Raw genomic sequence first — 17392 nt, 5'->3', positions numbered from 1 at the left:
TTGGAGGGTCCACGCCACAACCAGCTCTCCACTAGGGAGCGTCCTCTGCTCCTGCTCCCAGCCACCCCGGGGCCTTTGCACAAGCTGTGCCTTAGGGACCACTTCCTCCAGGAAGCGTTCCTGATGCCTGCCCCAGCCAGGTCTGTTGCCCAAGGCTACGTCTGTTCCATGAGGCTGGGGTCTGAGCCCCCTCCCCGCACTGTGTGCCCGTCACAGACGGCTTGAACGCATCTCCTTCCGCTCTGTGCCACTGACCCAGCTCCCACCTTGCTCTGGCCCTGGCACAGCCCCTTGGAGACACACAGGACCCTGAAGACCCCGTCTGAAGCCAGGCAGGGGCCAGCTGCCTCTGCACAGCTCCGGTGTGTAGCCCGGACGAGCCCCTGACCATCTGTGGGGACCGCGGGGCCTCGCCTCGCCCCAGCTTCCGGCTCTGGACGTCCAAGGCCTGGTTCATCCCCGGCTCCAGCTGCAGCCTCTGCAGGGGGTTGGGGCGGCTCCTGCTAGATGCCCCCACCCCCACCCCCAGGCTGGGCTGGGCACAGGGAGGCTCCCGTGTGCGCTGCCTGCGGCCCCCTCTCACAGGGTCTCGCTCCTGCTTGTCCTTTGTCTGGGGGCTGGGGACCCTGCACAGGGAGTCGTCCTCGTACCTTGAGCACCCACAGAGGCGGTGCTTGGGCTCCGTGCCTGTTTGAGCAACGAGAAGCCCCCGAGCGCCATGGCCAGGGGGTCTTTCCTGGCTGCGGCCCCGCCTCCCGGCCACCACCTCCATGAAGCCTGCAGCAGTCTTAAGCAGGCTAAGGTGTGCGTGATGGACAGTCAGGATGCCTGCTCTGCCCGGGCCTCTGAGCACCTGACTCCTACAGGGCAGAGGCTGGCGGCCGAGCCAGTGTGCGGGGCTGAGGTGTCTCAGAGCGGCCAGCCCTCTTCATGGGGCCACTCAAGCCAGCACTTACTGACAGTGCATGGTGAGTGGGAGACGCGAGCAGGCGACAGATGACAGATGTCACCGACAGCTACGCTCTGTGTGCACTGCTCAGGGTCACAGCGACACTGCCAGCGACACCGCGCCAGCGCTCGGGCCCGCGCAGGAGCTCGTGTCCCCTCTCACAGGGGCCCGGGAGGCAGGCAGCCATGCTGGGATTCGGACCCGGGTCCACCGGACCTCAGGCTGAGCTCCCTGTCAGGGGAATGACCAGGTTACATCACAGGTGTGCAGAGAGGGGCCCTGGGCCTGTGCACCCTGCCCACGCGGGCACAGGGACGTCGTCCATCCTCAGAGCGCCCTGCGTGTCCACGGCCGCTGGCACCGTGTGAGTGCGGTGCTGCCGGCCCTGCCGGCCTCTGCCGCCACTCATGGGGCTCAGGACACGACTGGGGCCACCACCCGGGCAGCTCGGCCTCATGCCCACAGGACACAGGGCGCTGAGCCTCTCCGGGAGCCCCCCCGGAGGCGGCAGGGTGGGGGCCTGGGCCAGGGACAGCCCCCCCCACCCCCCGGCAGCTCGCCCACTCCGAGGCAGCTGGCCCGGGCTGGCCGGGCGCGTAGGGTCAGAGCACTTTCCTTAACTTTTAGGTCGTGATTCAAGACACGTGACGTGGAATTTGGTCCCCTCGGGTGCCGTGGCCTCTGCAGCTGTGTGCTGTCATCAGAGTGTGTGCTATGGGTGGGTGTGTCAGGGTGTGTGTTGTAGGGTGGGCGTTGTTGGGGCGTCAGGGTGGGTGTCGGGATGTGTTGGGGTGTGCGTCATTGAGGTGCGTGTCAGGGTGTGTGTCGGGGTGTGTGTGTTGTAGGGTGGGCATTGCTGGGGCATCAGGGTGTATGTCGGGGTGTGTGTTTTGGGGTGGGTGTGTCAGGGTGTGTGTTGTAGGGTGGGCGTTGTTGGGGCGTCAGGGTGGGTGTTGGGGTGTGTTGTTGGGGTGTGCGTCATTGAGGTGTGTGTCAGGGTGTGTGTTGTCAGGGTGTGTGTTGTAGGGTGGGCGTTGTTGGGGCATCAGGGTAGGTGTCGGGGTGTGTGGCGCCGAGGTGTGTGTCGTCAGAGTACTGTCAAGCTGTGTGTCGTCGGGGTGTACGTTGGGGTGTGTGTCATCGGGTGTATGTTGTCAGGGTGTTGTTGGGGGCGACATGTGGAGTTGGCAAAGCTGCGGTGGAGCTCTGATGCCCCAGTGCGATCCCGAGCGCCTCCCGACCCAGGGTTTCTGCCTCCTAAGTGATCAGCTCAACCTTCCCCGACTGACGACTCTGTGAGCGCACGCAGGCCAGCAGCAGGTGCAGCTGGGCCAGGGCAGCTGCTGGAGTCCCCGCCCCCGACAAAGCCCCGGAGGCTCCCCGGCCAGCTGACGCCCCTCAGCCGAGCTTTGTAGGATGCAGAATGGAGCCCCTCCCAGGAGCAAGACGGACGACCCAGGGACCCAGGCGTGGGCCCCAGAAGCCAGGGCTGGGAGCACCCAGATCCCAGCTCTGCGGGACTCCCTCTGTGGCCTTGGAAAGCCAAGCCTCGGTTTCCCCTCTGAAACTGGGATGGCTACACCCGGAGGCCGGGGGAGGGACCCAGGAGGCGCAGAGCCAAAGCGCCTTGCCCCAGGTCACACGGCAGGAGCCGGGCTGTCCGGGCGGTGGAGGAGCACGGGTTCTAGGGATGCGAAGTCCCTTCCTGTCCCCTCCCAGGAGAACCTGCTGAGGGGGTCGGCCCCTGAGCCTCTCCCCACGGCACTCCAGCGCCGGCGCTCACACCCAGGGCCCTGAGCAAAGCCCCGCACGGACGCCTCTGTCCAGGGCTCACCACACCCCTCCCCGGGTTTCTCGCCTCTCCACTCCCGGGCTGATTGCGGGCAGCCGCGTGAAGTCCTGTGCCCACCCACAGATCAGAAACCCCGGCTTCCGGGGGAGGCCCCTGGCCGCCGAGCCGCACCCCAGCCTCTGCCTGGCTCTCACCGGCACCTGCAGGCCGACCCCAGGCCCAGCACCACCTCCCCTCGGGGAGTCCCTCCTGGGTCTCCCGAGAGGCTGGGGCCAGAGTCCAGGCCTGGTTCCGGCCCAGCGTGCTGGGCGGGGCTCCGGGGAAGAATGGCACACGCAGGGGGATTCCGAGGCCCGAGCAGATGGCGAGATTCAGGGGAGCCCGGTGTGCACGAGGAAGGAGGGGAGAGGCAGCTGACGGCTGGGGAGTCTGCACCCCCTGCCTGACCCCAGGGAACAGCAGCTTCCTCCCGGGTGAGGCCACGCCCCCTGGCAGGCCATGCCCGCCACGTGCCAGTCAGCAAACACCCCGCTGGGGCAGACTTCTCACCATGGAAACACACCCCAGGAGCCAGCCGCATGCAGGGGGGCGGGGAGGGGGCGGGCGGCCGGCCAAAGGCACTGGGCAGTAAAAGGTACAGAAACTGGGACGCAGGACACAAGACTCCTGGCGCTTGCAAACAGCCTAATTGCAAACCTCAGATAGGCACTGGAAAAGTACCATAGAGCAGGCGGTGCCCGGGCACCCCATGTCGGAGAGCCAGGGTTCGAGCCCGACCTCCGCTTCCTGCGAAGGTGCCCCCGGGAGGCTCAAGTGGGCCAGTCCCTGCCACCGGCGTGGAGACCTGGGCTCTGGGCTCAGGCGGGGGACCACTTCCTCTCTGTCTCTCTCCCTCTCTGTCTTTCAAATCAAAATTAAATAACTAAAAACGTTCAAAAAATTAGGAGGTTGCAGGCTGACCACAAAATTCAAGTCTAGAGATCCTTAGCTTTTGTCACCCAGACAGACGATGCAGCGCAAGACCTGGTGCAGAAGAGGAACGTGGAAAGAAGTAACGAAATAAACGGCACAGCTCCGCACAATCGAAAGATGCCCCGGCTGGTGCCGCGGCTCACTAGGCTAATCCTCCACCTGCGGCGCTGGCACACTGGGTTCTAGTCCCGGTCGGGGCACTGGATTCTGTCCCGGTTGCCCCTCTTCCAGGCCAGCTCTCTGCTGTGGCCCGGGAGTGCAGTGGAGGATGGCCCAAGTGCTTGGGCCCTGCACCCCATGGGAGACCAGGAGAAGCACCTGGCTCCTGCCTTCGGATCAGCGCGGTGCACCGGCCACAGCGGCCATTGGGGGGTGAACCAACGGCAAAGGAAGACCTTTCTCTCTCTCTCTCTCTCTCTCTCTCTGTCCACTCTGCCTGTCAAAAAAAAAGATGCCCGTCCACAGTAGCCCAATAAAAAACGTGGAAGACAGCCATACACATACACACATACACAGCCATACCATGGAAGTCCAGCCCGGGGCTGCTCAATGAATCCAATACAATTGTAGCAAAAATGCTAAGGGAGGGGCCAGCACTGTGGCGCAGCAGGTTAATGCCCTGGCCTGAAGTGCCAGCATCCCATATGGGTGCTGGTTCAAGTCCCAGCTGCTCCACTTCCCATCCAGCTCTCTGCCGTGGCCTGGGAAAGCAGTAGAAGGTGGCCCGAGTCCTTGGGCCCCTGCACCCATGTGGGAGATCCGGAAGAAGCTCCTGGCTCCTGGCTTCGGATGGGTGCAGCTCCGGCCGTTGCGGCCATCTGGGGAGTGAACCAGCGGATGGAAGACCTCTCTCTCTCTCTTTTTTTTCTCTCTCTCTCTGTGTAACTCTGCCTCTAAAATAAATAAATCTTTAAAAAAAAAAAAAACCCACCCAGAAGGAACAAAAGAATAAGAACTGGTTACAGGCCGCTCCACAGCCGCCAGGCAAAGTGTCCCGAAGACCTCGGGCGGACCTTGGCGCCTCATCGCGCTCCCTCTGCATGTAGAGTTCCTGTCAGCCCATGTGCAGACCGAAAACTCAACAGACACAGGAGAGACGTGAGCACAGACGCCAGGCCCGCCACACGCGTGCCACGCCGGCCAGCCTCACCCCTGCTGAGGGCACGCATACCACGTCCGCCCGCCCACGCCGCTTTCTCCAGATGGGCCCTGACCTCCACCTGGCGCCCACAGCGCCGACAGCCTCCCTGGTCTGTATCGGGTGAGCCGTGGGTGAGGGGAGGAGCTGGGCCCAGCGGCTCCCGTGCCCCAGCGCCTTGCACAGACACAGCCCTCTCCGTCCTCCCCAGCAGCCCTGACAGGCGAGCAGTGGGTGCCCATGTCTCAGATGGGAACACTAAAGCTCAGGGGGCAGAATGAGCCAGAAGCGCTGCTCCCCAGCCTCCCTCCAGGACCCCGCTCACCCCAGGGGCTTCCCCGGGGGGTGGGGCTTGGGGCCGGGGTCCTGGCGGCGGGTACTCACTTGTGCGTGAAGCCCTCGGAGCCGGCCGTGAGGTTGGCCTGCATCACCGCCTGGAACTCCGTCTCGTTGCAGCAGTACTTGAAGACCGTGTTGTTATGGTGACAACACAGGACGAAGCTCTTGTTGTCCGAGAGCCGCGGGCAGTGGAAGCCAAAGTGGTAGCGGCCTTTGTGATCCGTGTACGGCTCGCAGACCCGGAAATGTGCCGACAGCACTGGAACACAGAGCGGCCAGGCTGCTGGGGGCCCCTGTCGGCCCTCGGTGCCCAGGGGCAGGGCCCGACAGCCTCTCCCGGCCCTGCTCACCTCCTCAGGACAACCCAGGGTACCCCTTCTGCACCCCTGAGGACGGGGGCGGCGGAGCTGTGGCTCAGCCTCGCCTGAGCCTCCTGGGGCAGCCCGGCCTGCAGCGGGCACGCAACTAGGGAGCCCGTGTTAACTGAACACCGGCTATGTGCCTCCCCGGCAGGCAGGCTTGGGGATCCCACTCTACAGATGGGGACCCCGGAGCTGATAAGTGGTGGCAGAGCAGCATTCGAACCCAGGCCCACCTAGGTTCAAACCCGGGGGCCCTCTTCACTGCTGCTCCCACCGGGGCTGGTGGAGGAGAAAGACAAGGTCCCGCCCCCGCCCCCCAGGGCACAGAGCCCACCTGGCCTCGGATCCTCCCTGCCCAGCCCCCCCGCCCCCCAGGCGCGGAGTGGAAGATGGTGATACAAAGCAGGAGAGCTCTCACAATGGAAAAATCCTGGGGCTGCCTGTCGAGGGTTCCTTAGCGCCCTCCTGCCCGGCTGCTGTAGCTAATTTGTAGCGCTGAAAGGGGCTTAGCTGGCCGAACACCTTCCGCAGGCCCCAGCTCCCCTGCAGCAGCTTGTCCAGGACTTGAAAGCTGCGGCTGCCAGAGGTCATTACACGGCAGCCCACACAGCTCCCCGCCTGCCCCAGCCGCCGCGAGGGGAGCCCCAGCTGGGCCGGCTGCGCCAGCGGGTGGGCGGCACGCCGGAGGGGGTCAAGGCTGGCTCAGGGCAGGGGGGAGTGGACAGCGCCTGCCCCAGCAGGGGGTGGGCCAGCGACTGCGGGGGCAGTCAGGGGAGCCGGGCAGGCCCCCGTCTCACGCCTGGCGTCGGGGTGCAGGGGCTCACCCCGTCTGATTCCCACGGTACAGGGGAGAAACGCAGGCTCGGAGCTGCCGTTTGCAGTGTGGTTTCAAACCCACTGCTTTCTGGGGTCCTCACAAAGCTGCCCCTCGTCTGGGGCAGGATCCGCCGCCTGCCTGAGGCCCTCCAGGGGGTGCCCCTGGCTTGAGCACTGAGCCGGAGGTGATGGCAAACGCGAGGCCCTGTGGCCCAGGCTCCCCGGCCCCTCCCCTCCCTGACGGCTGCCCAGGGGCCGGAGCTCCAAGGGGCATCTTGGGACTAGTGGAGCACGGGTCCTGCTTACAGCAGGAAGGGCCCGTGGATGAGTGGGGGGCCGGGGCTCCGGGTGACCAGGCAGGCCTGCCCCCCGTGGAGAGGGCCCTCTCATCCCCAGGCCGGGCTCCAGGGCACCCACATTTAAGTGATGGCTGCTGGCCGGCTGCACTGCGGCAAGTGAGGTGCTGCTTTCTCCCTCCCCAGGGCCACACCCCAGACCCTCAGAGGGAGGGGAGGAATCTTCTGGGCCCGAAAACTGCCAGGCCCAGTTAATGGCTCTGTCACCGTGAGGAGGGACCGAGAGTGACAGAGACGGAATGACACGGGGAGACGGGGGAGGGAGCAGGGCCTTGGTGCCCAGGCCCAGGCTGGCACGCTGGGCGGCCCTTGCTGTCTGGGGAGGGGCGGGGCAGGGGCCGTCTCCTGTGAATGCACCCCACCCCCGAGGACGGAAGGGCTTGGTTTATGCCCGTCTCTGTAGCCAGGAGAGGACCCCAGCTGGGACCAGGGGACAGCCGGCGCCCTCCTCCACTAGCTGTGCTGTTCCGTCCCCGAGCCTCGGTTTTCTCATCTGTTAGATGGGCCGACAGTGACAGGGCCTAACTCCCACCTGGAAGGCTGAAGGAGGGCAGTGAGCAGGGCCTCCCCCGGGCTCCCGGCAGCCAGCTGGGCTCCTCGTGGCGAGAGCAGGGTGGAGCACGCAGTGGACATCAGCTTGTCACGAGGGGAATCCCAGAGGAGGGCACCTGCCGGCCCCCAGGACCCCGAGGGGCTGGCGCTGTCCCCGGGCCCCCGCCCCAGGCCGGCCCTCCCCGCTGGGCAGCTGCGGAGGCTTTACCTGCAGAGACCAGCAGCGAGAAGATGACGGTGAGCACGTTGAGGGACTGCTGGCCACAACTGGTCATCGTTTGGCTGGCATCGGTCCGCCCGGAGCCGCCTGCAGAGAGACGGGGAGGCCGGGCGTGGGCTGCACGCCCCACACCGGCTTCCCAGGGCGAGAGATACCACCACCCGGCACCTTCCTCTCCAGAACGAGGGGCCCTCCCCCCCCCCCGGTCCACCACCACCTCCTTTTCACAGCAAGAGGAGACTCAGTCAAAGGCGGCGACGGCTCAGGGGTGGACGTCACCCGCGGGCGGGCGCCAGGGCAGCGTCACAGATGCGGGAGGACGCCCGGCCTGCTGGGCTCCCCGCCGGGCTCCGGCCTGGGGGAGGAGCGTCCCGCGCTGTGTCGTGAGCAGGCACGGAGCAGGGCACCTGCTGGGCACGGGCACGCGGCGGTGAGCTCACCGGGCACGAACCAGGGCTGCCCAGTGAGGAGGACGCACACGGCCCTGGCAGGGCCCCGGGCTCACAGCAGCACCCCATCTTCTCAGCACAGCTGTTCCCCGAGCGACCTGAGAGCCCACTGTGGACAAAGAAGCCAGACACGGCCGTCCACACCCGGGGCACTGTTCAGACTTCACAACAAAGGGTTCCCCGGCCCCTGGGGACAAGCCAAGCCAGCCACAAAGGACAGAGGCTGGGACCGCACCACAACCAGGGAGCCACATGGTCACGCTCACAGGGCCCATAGCAGGACGCCATTTCCAGACACGGATGGAGGCAGGGGTGGGGGCGACCTCTGGGAGAGGCAGGTGCCAGCTGCGTGCCTGCAGGAAGACAGGCACAGATGGGGGGGTAGCAGGTGCAAAGACCCTGGGGTGGGAGGGGAGGCGGCCAGTGGAGGAGGGGGCTCATGCCAGCCCCTCACAGAGAGGAGTTTGGCAATGCCCCACCATCCTCCAGCTCACTGGTGCGTCTCTGGGGCTGGGGTGAAGATGGGTGGGTGATGGAGTGATCAGCTGGCTCGGGGCCTCCGCCTCGGGCACCTGCTGCGCGCCTGGACCGCGCATCCTGACACAGGAGCGGGAGCCTCCCTCCCAGCCCCTTGGAAAGTGACTTGGCTTAGGGACAGTGAAGATGGGGGGGGGGGGGCGCCGTGGGGCGGCTCCCTTGTCCCATGTGACTGACCGGTGTCCATACAAAAGTAGACACAGCCACAAGCCACAGAGAGAAGGCAGTGAGCCAGCAAATCCCAGAAGCTGGGGTGAGGCCTGCACCCCCGGCCCTCCCACACCAGCCCTGCCCACACCCTTCCCCGGGGACTTCCACGCTCTGTGCCATGGGAGCCACCTGGACGGTGGAGCTGCACCGTGTGGTCCTTGTAAATGGACATGGCCCTGCCCTGGGCTGGGGCCACGCGGAGGCGTGAGGGACGCTGTGCACCTGCTGGCCAGGTCTGCTGCTAGGGGGAGGGGCTCGCTGGGTGCAGACCCCAAGGGCCCTCCTGGCTGGGCAGAGCTGCCCAGAGTCCGCGCCTGCAGAGTGGACTCCCGGGTTCCAGTGTCTGTGCTCAGGCCCTGAGCTCCAGGGGACAGCCCGAGAGATGGACACCCTGGCCACCTGCTGCCCCGGATCTGAGAGGGAGACAGGAAACACAGCGCACACCCTGAAGAAAGGAACCCGCTGAGCACCCAGACTGCCCCGGGCACCTGCACTGGGCCCTGAGAGCTTGTGGCCCGGCCGGGGAGGGCTCAGGGGACACCATGCGGGCCCCAGGAAGCTGAGTGCTGCTTGGTGGCGGCCAGGGTCAAGGGCGCCCGGCAGGCAGAGGCAGGGCCCAGAGGGGCGGGGAGAGCTCACGGCCCCGCGGCACCGGCAGTGAGGCGGGCCCCGTGGTGCTGGAGGAAAATGTTTTTTTTTTCCCTGTGGAATCTGCTTTGCTGGAGCGAAGACCGGGGCTGCGGCGACCGTGAGAGGCACCGAGCATCAGGGCTGCTGCGGCGACATCGGCAGCTGTCACCGGGCCACCGCGCCCACCGGCCCTGCCTCCCCGGAGGGCTGTAAGCGGCTTAATCGCTCTGCGCCGGGCCGCCTCCCGGCCTCCCTCGGGGCCCTCCCAGAGGCCGCGCTGAGATTAAAGCATTTGTGGGCTCAGAGCGGGATTTTGTTCCGGGGCGAAGCACCAGCCCCAGACTCCGCACCGAGGAGAGGGTACGGGCGGGGTCCCCGCCTCCCCGCTCTGCCGCAGCCCTATCCCACGGCCAGAGGGATGCTGGGATCCATCTCCGGACTCCCGGCCCTGCTGGCCCCTGTGGGGTCCCCGCGGCCACACTTCTGCTGTGGGGCACAACTCTGAGAGCTGATGGTTTGTTGAGTGACTTAGAGACGTCCGCCTCTCCCACCAGCCTGGCCCTCCCCCTGTCGCTCCCACTCCCCACAAGTGGATGGGCAGATGCCAGGGGCTGCAGCTCACTGGGGTGCTCTCCTCCACTTCCTTGGGTCCAAACCTGCATCACCATCGATGCCACCCCAGTGCCGCCTTCTCCAGGAAGCCTACCTGATTCCATCAGCTGGATGACATTTGTTCTTCTACTTTAAAAAAGATTTATTTGAAAGGCAGAGAGAAAGAGAGAGGTCTTCCATCCACTGGTTCACTCCCCAGATGGCCACAATGGCCATAGCCAGCCCAGCTAGGCCAGGCCGAAGCCAGGAGTCTCATACGGGTCTCCCACGTGGGTGCAGGGCCCTAATCACTGTGGCCATCTCACACTGCCTTAGCAGGGAGCTGGATCAGAAGTGGAGCAGCCGGGATTCGAACCGGTACCCACACGGGATGCCGGCATCACAGGTAGCTTAACCCACAGCGCTGGCCCCGAGGGCGCTCCTACTTTGGCTTGTCATTCAGTAAGGCACTAACTCATTTTTCGCTCACTCACCCTCTCAAGGCCCACCTGCTGACGCCCATTCTGGGCGCCGTCCTGGGTTGGGGCCTAGGGACGGTGGGTCCCTCCCCTTAGGGGATGCTGGGCAAGGGTCCACCTCGGGGACTCGGCCCCAGGCCCTGCCCTCCATGCTGCTGGGTGGGCTGCCTTTACTCACAGCCAAGGCCTGGGCCTGCAGGTGCACCCCCACCACCTGCGGCCAAGTGTGTCCTGGGCAAGCCTCGGGGGTCTCTCAGGCCTCATGGCCCAGCTTCAGCCCCCAGGGGCTGGCCCAAGACAGAGCCCTCTCGGTCGGGGGCTCTGGGCTGCCGTCAGCTCCAGGCTCCTGGGGCGGCTCCAAAGAGCCCACCAGGTCTCAAGGGGCTGACACGCGGACCCTCCCCACTTGCAGGTGGCGGGGACAGGAGCCAGCCCCTCTTCTCACTGCTCGGAGCTGCTCCGGGCGTCCCTAGGGCTTTGGTGACCGCCAGATACCACGACCCTCGTTCCAGTCCGTGCAGCTGCCAAGCCTCGGGGTCGCGATTGCACGGGTCATAGGGCCAGAGCCAACACCCGGGGCCCCTCCGCAGGGACACCAGGTGCCACCCCCAGGATGCAACAGGAGCAGGGATGGCAGGAGCAGCCCCCTACCCCCCAGCCCTGCCTAGCCCTGAGTCTGGGCGCCGGCCCTGCCTGGGGCTGGCGGGGTTGGTCCCAGGCTCACCTTGGGTGTCCCACGGCAGCCCAGCCAGGGCCACCACCACCTTGGAAAGGGAAGCCGGGGCTCAGGCGAAGTGACTCGCCCAGGGTCACAGGGACGCTCAGCAGGCACCGTGGGCTCCAAAGCTCACTCCACCTCCGGCCACCACCGACACGGGGCCTCCTGAGACCCCCAGAGCGCTCTGGCGGGGGACACACGAGCCTCGCTGCGCCGGGGTCCACGTCTCAGACGGGGGCACCCCACCCCGAACAAACGGCAGCTCCCGGCAGGAGTGGGAGGTCCCCCTGCGGCCGGCCGGGCTGGGATCGCGAGCCAGCCCCGTCTCCGTGGCCCTCCCTCGGGTCAGCCAGGGACTGCCGCTCCAGGTTGGAGGGTTATTTTTAAACACCAAATTTGGCAAGGCCGGGGACGGAGAGGAAGGCGGGCAAGTGAAGAGAAACAGAGCCGGGGAGACGGCTCGGACCCCCCGGGGAGCGACACCACCGGCCTGGGAGGGCCGGGGGAGGGGACAGCGGGCAGGCCGGGCCGGGACACTCGCAGCCTCGTGGTCGGGAGACTCCAGCAGCGTGGGGCGGCGACGGGGGCGGGGGTTGTGCGTCCTGCAGGCCCCCTCGGCCCGCTGTGTCTTGCTCCGCGTGGTCACCTCTTCCTGGACAGCGTCAAGGGCGGCCAGGCCTGGAGCTGGGGCCACATCCGGGCTCCATCTCCTGTCAGCTCAGCCGTGTGACCTGGGATGAGTCACCGGGGCTGCAGCCTGCCTTGCTTACATCGGGGACAGAGCTGGGACGTGGCTCCCCGGCGGCCGCGCCCACTGACGGGGGAGACGCGGAGTGGGTCTCCCAATGCCCACGCCAGTGCCCCTGGCCGCCCCAGCCTTGCCTACCAACCTGGGGCCGAGGTGCCCCGCTGCGGCTTTCTGACCTCCCACCGCCTCGCTGGGGGCTCAGGCCCTCAGCCCCTTTGCCCCCAGCACCTGCTCCGGGCCCCTGCACACCCTGAGGAGCTCGGCCGGGGTATCTGCCCCTGCCCCCCGCCATGTGCCCACTCCCAGGCGGGCTCTGAAACTCTGGCTGCCGCCCCCCCAGGGCTGTCATTGGCTGCCTAGACACCTGTCAGGGCAGGGCCAGAGGGGATCTGCCACATGACCAGTGCGGGGCGGAGCCTGTGGTGCCATGCTTGTGGCCGCCCTGGGGGAAGGGAAGCTGGCTGCGGCCAAGGGCCCCACCTGGCCCTGACTCGCTGGCACTGGGGACGGAGGACACGAACTGGTTACCTGCCTGTCCCCTGCGTGCAGCCCAGCCGTGGCCCGGCCGCAGCAGAGAGCGGCTGGAGGGGGCGCTCAGCAGCCCGGCCTCGCCCAGGCTGGTCCTGCCCTCACCGTGAGTCCAACTCAGCCCCCAGAACAGACCACACCCTCCCTCCCCGCTGCTCAGGGTGCAGGCGGCAGCTCCTCCTCTCGACACCCGTCCCCCAAAACCCCAGAGCCTCCACTGTGGGCCAAGCAGAGCGGGGGCCCGCCTCCGTGGGGGGGTTGAGCTCAGGTGCAAAGGAGCTGGCCGGGCCCCGCAGCCAGGAGATGGTGGCCAGGGGCACAGTCATCAGGTCAACCTCCCGGCCACTCCCTCACCTCAGCACACCCCACGCCGAGCCCCAAGTCCCCACCGTGCACGTGCAGAACGGGGGCCTGGAGAGAGGGCTCAACCCTGGGCTTGCTCCTGGGCCTTCCACATGGACTGATGGGCGTGTTCCTGCCTCCAGGGAGAAGCGTGTGCGTGCAACTGCACCCAGCACACACCGACACGTGTGCACACACACGCACACACCTGCAACCCGGGCAGCACCCGTGTGCACATGCAGGTCGGTGCCCAGCAGGCAGGTGCACGCACGCGGTGCGGTCTGGGGCAGTTTCCAGGGCTCCTCACGTCTGCAGGGCCGCCCTAATCCGGCCTTGTGAAGTTTTCAGAGCGACTCCCACCGAGAGGCTATGAAATGCCGCCCCGAAACGCCAAGCCCAGAACCAGCGCTTCCGAGGCCCGACGCCTGCACGGGCATCAAAGCTCGTCCTGTGACCCCTTTGTGCCGGCGGCAGCGAATTAGGACATGTTCCCATGCTGTGCTGGCGGGGGCCGAGGTAGCCGGAGCACACGCACTGAGAAGGGTGGACGCAGGTCAGAGGTGACCCTTCCACCTGTGGCCGGGGCACAAGGGACGGCCTGGCACCTGGCACCCTGGCACGGCCACTGCAAACGGAGAGCCCGGGGCTGTGCACACCGTGGGGCCAAGCACTCTGCACAGACGCTGAGAAACACGCGGGAAGCGGCACCATCGTCTCCACGCTCGCCCTCATCGTGGGGGCTCAGCTGCAGGGCTGCAGGAACCCGGCTCCAAACGGGGGATCCGGAAGGGAGGACCCAGGCCTTGGGGTCTCCCTGGCCGTGCTGGGACTTTGGCAGGCTCTAGGGCGAGTTACTTCACTGGCTTCCGCCCCCACCTGCTCTGGGTATCAGGGACAGAATGGACGCCCCACGCCCCGCTCGCACCTGTCTGCCCACGTTGCTGTTCCCAGAACTGATGGTTTAGGTGCCGGAGAGGCCCGTGTGCCCTAGCAAACGAGCGTGTGTTTGAATACCACGCCACACCAGGGCGCCTCCAGTTCTCCTGCCCACGCTTTAGTTAGCAAAGGTTTTCCTGCCTGATACAAGCTCCTTGTGCGGTGCGCACCCACCCCCCAACCTTGCTTTGCATACAGTAGGTGCCGAATAAACGCTCACTGCTGGCAGCACAGGGGCTCCTCAACACTCACAGGAGCAGCTATGCAGATGGGAGAAGGTGGAGGCCCGGGCACAGCACGGCACGGCACGGCAGGATCACTCCTTTGGCTGAGACAGCTCTCGGTTTTGCTGCCACCACCAGGGTGACCCTGGGCCGTCAGCCTCAGGTGGGGGCTGGGCTGCTCCGGCCTGGGGCTCTGCGGGGCTGGGGCTCGAGACCAGGATGTGACCCTGCGCCCCTCTGTCCCCAGCCGGTGGCCTAACTGGGGAGGGAGAAGAATGCTGCGCAGACCGCAGGGGGTGGGGCCACACAGGTGACTCTCTCCCTCCCCTCGCCCCAGCCAACTGGCTCTGTTCCAGAATCTAACCATCGGGCCCCTGGGGAAGCCTGGCCCTCAGCCAAAGCTACGTTCTCCCACGCCTGCGGCAGGTGCCATCAGCAGCCCATTTCACAGGCCAGGAAGCTGAGGCCCAGGCTTTGGCAGAGGACACAGAGCTGGAGGCTGTGGACACACAGCCTGGGGGCCACACTCTCCTCGCCCAGCCTGTTCCTCCCTGGTCAGAGATGGGCTCCTCTGGGCTCCATGGGGGCAAAAACTGGCCCCTGTGACCCCCGGCCCCCGGCCCTGTGACCCCTGTGACCCCCGGCCCCTGCCCCTGTGACTGCCGGCCCCTGCCTCTGTCCATCCTCCCTCCCGAATGCCTTGGCCACACCTCGGAGATAAAACAGCCCTGGAAGTCCCCACATCCCCACCCCCCATCCCTGGAGGAACAAAAATATCCCGAGGAAGGAGCCGTCCCGAGCGTCAGGCAGGAAGGGGGAGGCAGGCACGAGGGGCCTCTGGCCGGCCCCGGTTGCTCTCTTGCTCCCTCGGCCTCTCCCCGGCCCCTCAGTGTTGGGGGCCTGGCTCCTGGGGCCCCTTCTGTGCTGGGGAGGAGGAGCCAACATCCTGAGCCCCACTGGGAAAGGGGGTGACGCTTCCACTGTGGAGGGGCTCCGGGGGCACCTGTGGGTCCATTCCTTCACCCAAACCACACGTGAGGCCGAGCGGGGCCTGCAGACGCCACAGCCGGCTTCGGACCCAGGCTGCCCCGTGAAGCCCTGACTGCACGTCCTGGGGGCACAGGGACGCCCCAACCTGCCCTGGATCCGGGGAGCTGAACGAGAGGGAAGGAGGCAGGGCAGGGGCAAAGGCCCCGGGGTGGGACGGAGCTTAGGCAGGAGGCCAGCGCACCGGACTCGGGGAGGGGAGGCGAGGGGAGGGGAGGGGAGGCAGAGCCGGAGCAGGGGGCAGGGCTGGGCGTGCGGTGGGGGCTGGGCCGGGGGCTCTGCGGGCCCATCCCACAACTCAAACACCACCCATAGCCCAGTGAGCGCGGCGGCTCCTTTGGCGTGAGACAGGGATGGAGCAGCAGAGGGCAGGACTCGGCAGGGAAGGTGAAGGGGGGGCACACAGTCTGAGCACCTACTATGCGCCAGGCCCTTGTGCAGGGGGGGAGGCGTGGCCCACGCCAGCTCGGGGACCGGCAGGGCCTGGTCTGGGCCCTGGGTCTGTCTCCCTGTGCTCTGCTGAGGCCCAGAGGTGACCGTCAACTTGCCTAAGAACACACAGTAGGTGCCCAGGAGCCCGGCTGTGCACAGCCTGCATGGAGGTCCCTCGCTCTGCGGTGACAGGGCCCGCGGCCAGCCCCAGGCCTCTACAGGGGTGGACGTGTGTCTGCCTGCAGCGTGGACCCGGAAGCTTCCACAGGACACCCCTCACCCGCCTGCAGAGCTCGGGGACTCGGGGAGCAGAGCCAGCCCCTCCAGCCTGGATCACGGTCCCCACGGCTGGCCTGTGTGCTGGCCAGAGCTCCACTCAGCTGCTGGGGCCACGCCTCGCGGGCTAAGACGACAGACGACAGCGCCCCTCCCTCCCCGCCCAGAGTCCCATTTCACAGGTGGGCAAACTGAGCCTGCACATGGAGGAAGCAGCATCCTGCGGTTCAGCTCCAGGTCGCTGGGCTCCAGGCCCCACCTCAGCTGCTGCGGGCACAGCCAACACGGCCCACGCCACCCCTGCCATTTAGATGTGAGTTGGTGAGGGCACCGCGCCAGCCCCTCTGGCCCCGTCAGGAAGGGAACGGGGACCTCAGAGCTGACCTCACTCCAAGCCAGGCTGACCTGCTGGTCGCCACCCCCATGTCCCCTCGAGCCCATCCCCACCCCAACGCGGGTCCTGTCTGCCAACGAGGGCCACTCGTCCCAGCCCATCTGAGACCCAGTGGCCCCGGCTGCACCACCCTGCCCATGGCCCCGCCCACACTGAGGCCCTCGGGCTGCCTGGCATCTCCATTGCGGCTCGCGGGTGGCACCGAAAGCCGGGCCTTGAAGGAAGCGGCGCCCCCTGCTCCCGCCCATCCCTGGACTCCTGCCCGCCCCGAGCCTGCCGCAGAGAAACCTCCTCGTTTGTCCCTTTTGATGGACATGGCACGGAGCGCACGCCGGCCTGGGTGCCCCATCTGTCCGTGATCCCGGGATCGGGGACGTGGTGGGGTGCGGTGAGTCCTCAGGCTGAGGGGACACTGCGGTGAGGACACAGGCACAGGGAGCCCGAGGAGCCGGGGAGGGCAGCAGGGGTCCGGCAGCAGACCGCAGAAGGGCGCTCTCCAGACGGACCGAGACGCGGCATGGGGCAAGGGCTCCCCGTGGAATTAATGCATGGCCTACTTCCGCACGGCGCGTGACGGGCAAAGGGGGCAGCCCGAGCCAGCACAGCCGCAGAGAACCGGCTGTTCGGCCGCGTGGTCCCGGGCAAGACCCTTGGCCTCTCTGAGCGGGGGCAGCCATGAAGCCACTGCTCCGAGCGCCACCGGTCTCGGGCACCAAGACTCAGGAACGGCTACGCCTGCTGCAAGGCCCCTTCCTCTCCTCCAACAGAGCAGCACCTGGACCTCTGCCCTCTGGCACACAGTGGGTCCTCAGCTCACGTGTGCAGAACAGCGCTCAGTGAGGGCCCAGCGGGGCAAACCCTGGGGACGGCCCAGGATCAGAGCGCGAACCCCGGGGACGATGATCAGGGGACCAGGATCAGAGCGCGAACCCCGGGGACGACGGCCCAGGATCAGAGCGTGAACCCCGGGGACGACGGCCCAGGATCAGAGCGCGAACCCCGGGGACGACGGCCCAGGATCAGAGCGGAACCCCGGGGACGATGGCCCAGGATCAGAGCGCGAACCCCGGGGACGACGGCCCAGGATCAGAGCGCGAACCCCGGGGACGACGGCCCAGGATCAGAGCGCGAACCCCGGTGACGATGGCCCAGGATCAGAGCGGAACCCTGGGGACGGGCCAGGATCAGAGCGCGAACCCCGGGGACGACGGCCCAGGATCAGAGCGCGAACCCCGGGGACGACGGCCCAGGATCAGAGCGCGAACCCCGGGGACGACAGCCCAGGATCAGAGCGGAACCCCGGGGACGATGGCCCAGGATCAGAGCGCGAACCCCAGGGACGACGGCCCAGGATC

At 66.9% G+C, this 17392-nt stretch overlaps 1 protein-coding gene across 2 annotated transcripts in view; it reads right to left on the bottom strand.

The window, feature by feature from the left end:
* Positions 1-17392, bottom strand: part of SHISAL1 (shisa like 1) — a 60226-nt gene that overhangs the window by 25715 nt on the left and 17119 nt on the right. For both annotated transcript variants that reach the window (XM_062201923.1, XM_062201922.1), the window contains exons 2-3: positions 7485-7583; positions 5236-5449 (exon numbers count right to left, since the gene is read on the bottom strand). In XM_062201923.1, the coding sequence (XP_062057907.1) occupies positions 5236-5449; positions 7485-7551 (281 nt within the window). In that variant the 5' untranslated portion in view covers positions 7552-7583. The remainder of the gene's footprint in view (positions 1-5235; positions 5450-7484; positions 7584-17392) is intronic.

This window comes from Lepus europaeus, chromosome 10 (assembly GCF_033115175.1).
Source record: "Lepus europaeus isolate LE1 chromosome 10, mLepTim1.pri, whole genome shotgun sequence".
NCBI lineage: Eukaryota > Metazoa > Chordata > Mammalia > Lagomorpha > Leporidae > Lepus > Lepus europaeus.
Note: the sequence above shows the minus strand (reverse complement) of the source record. Positions and strands in the feature narration are given on the sequence as shown.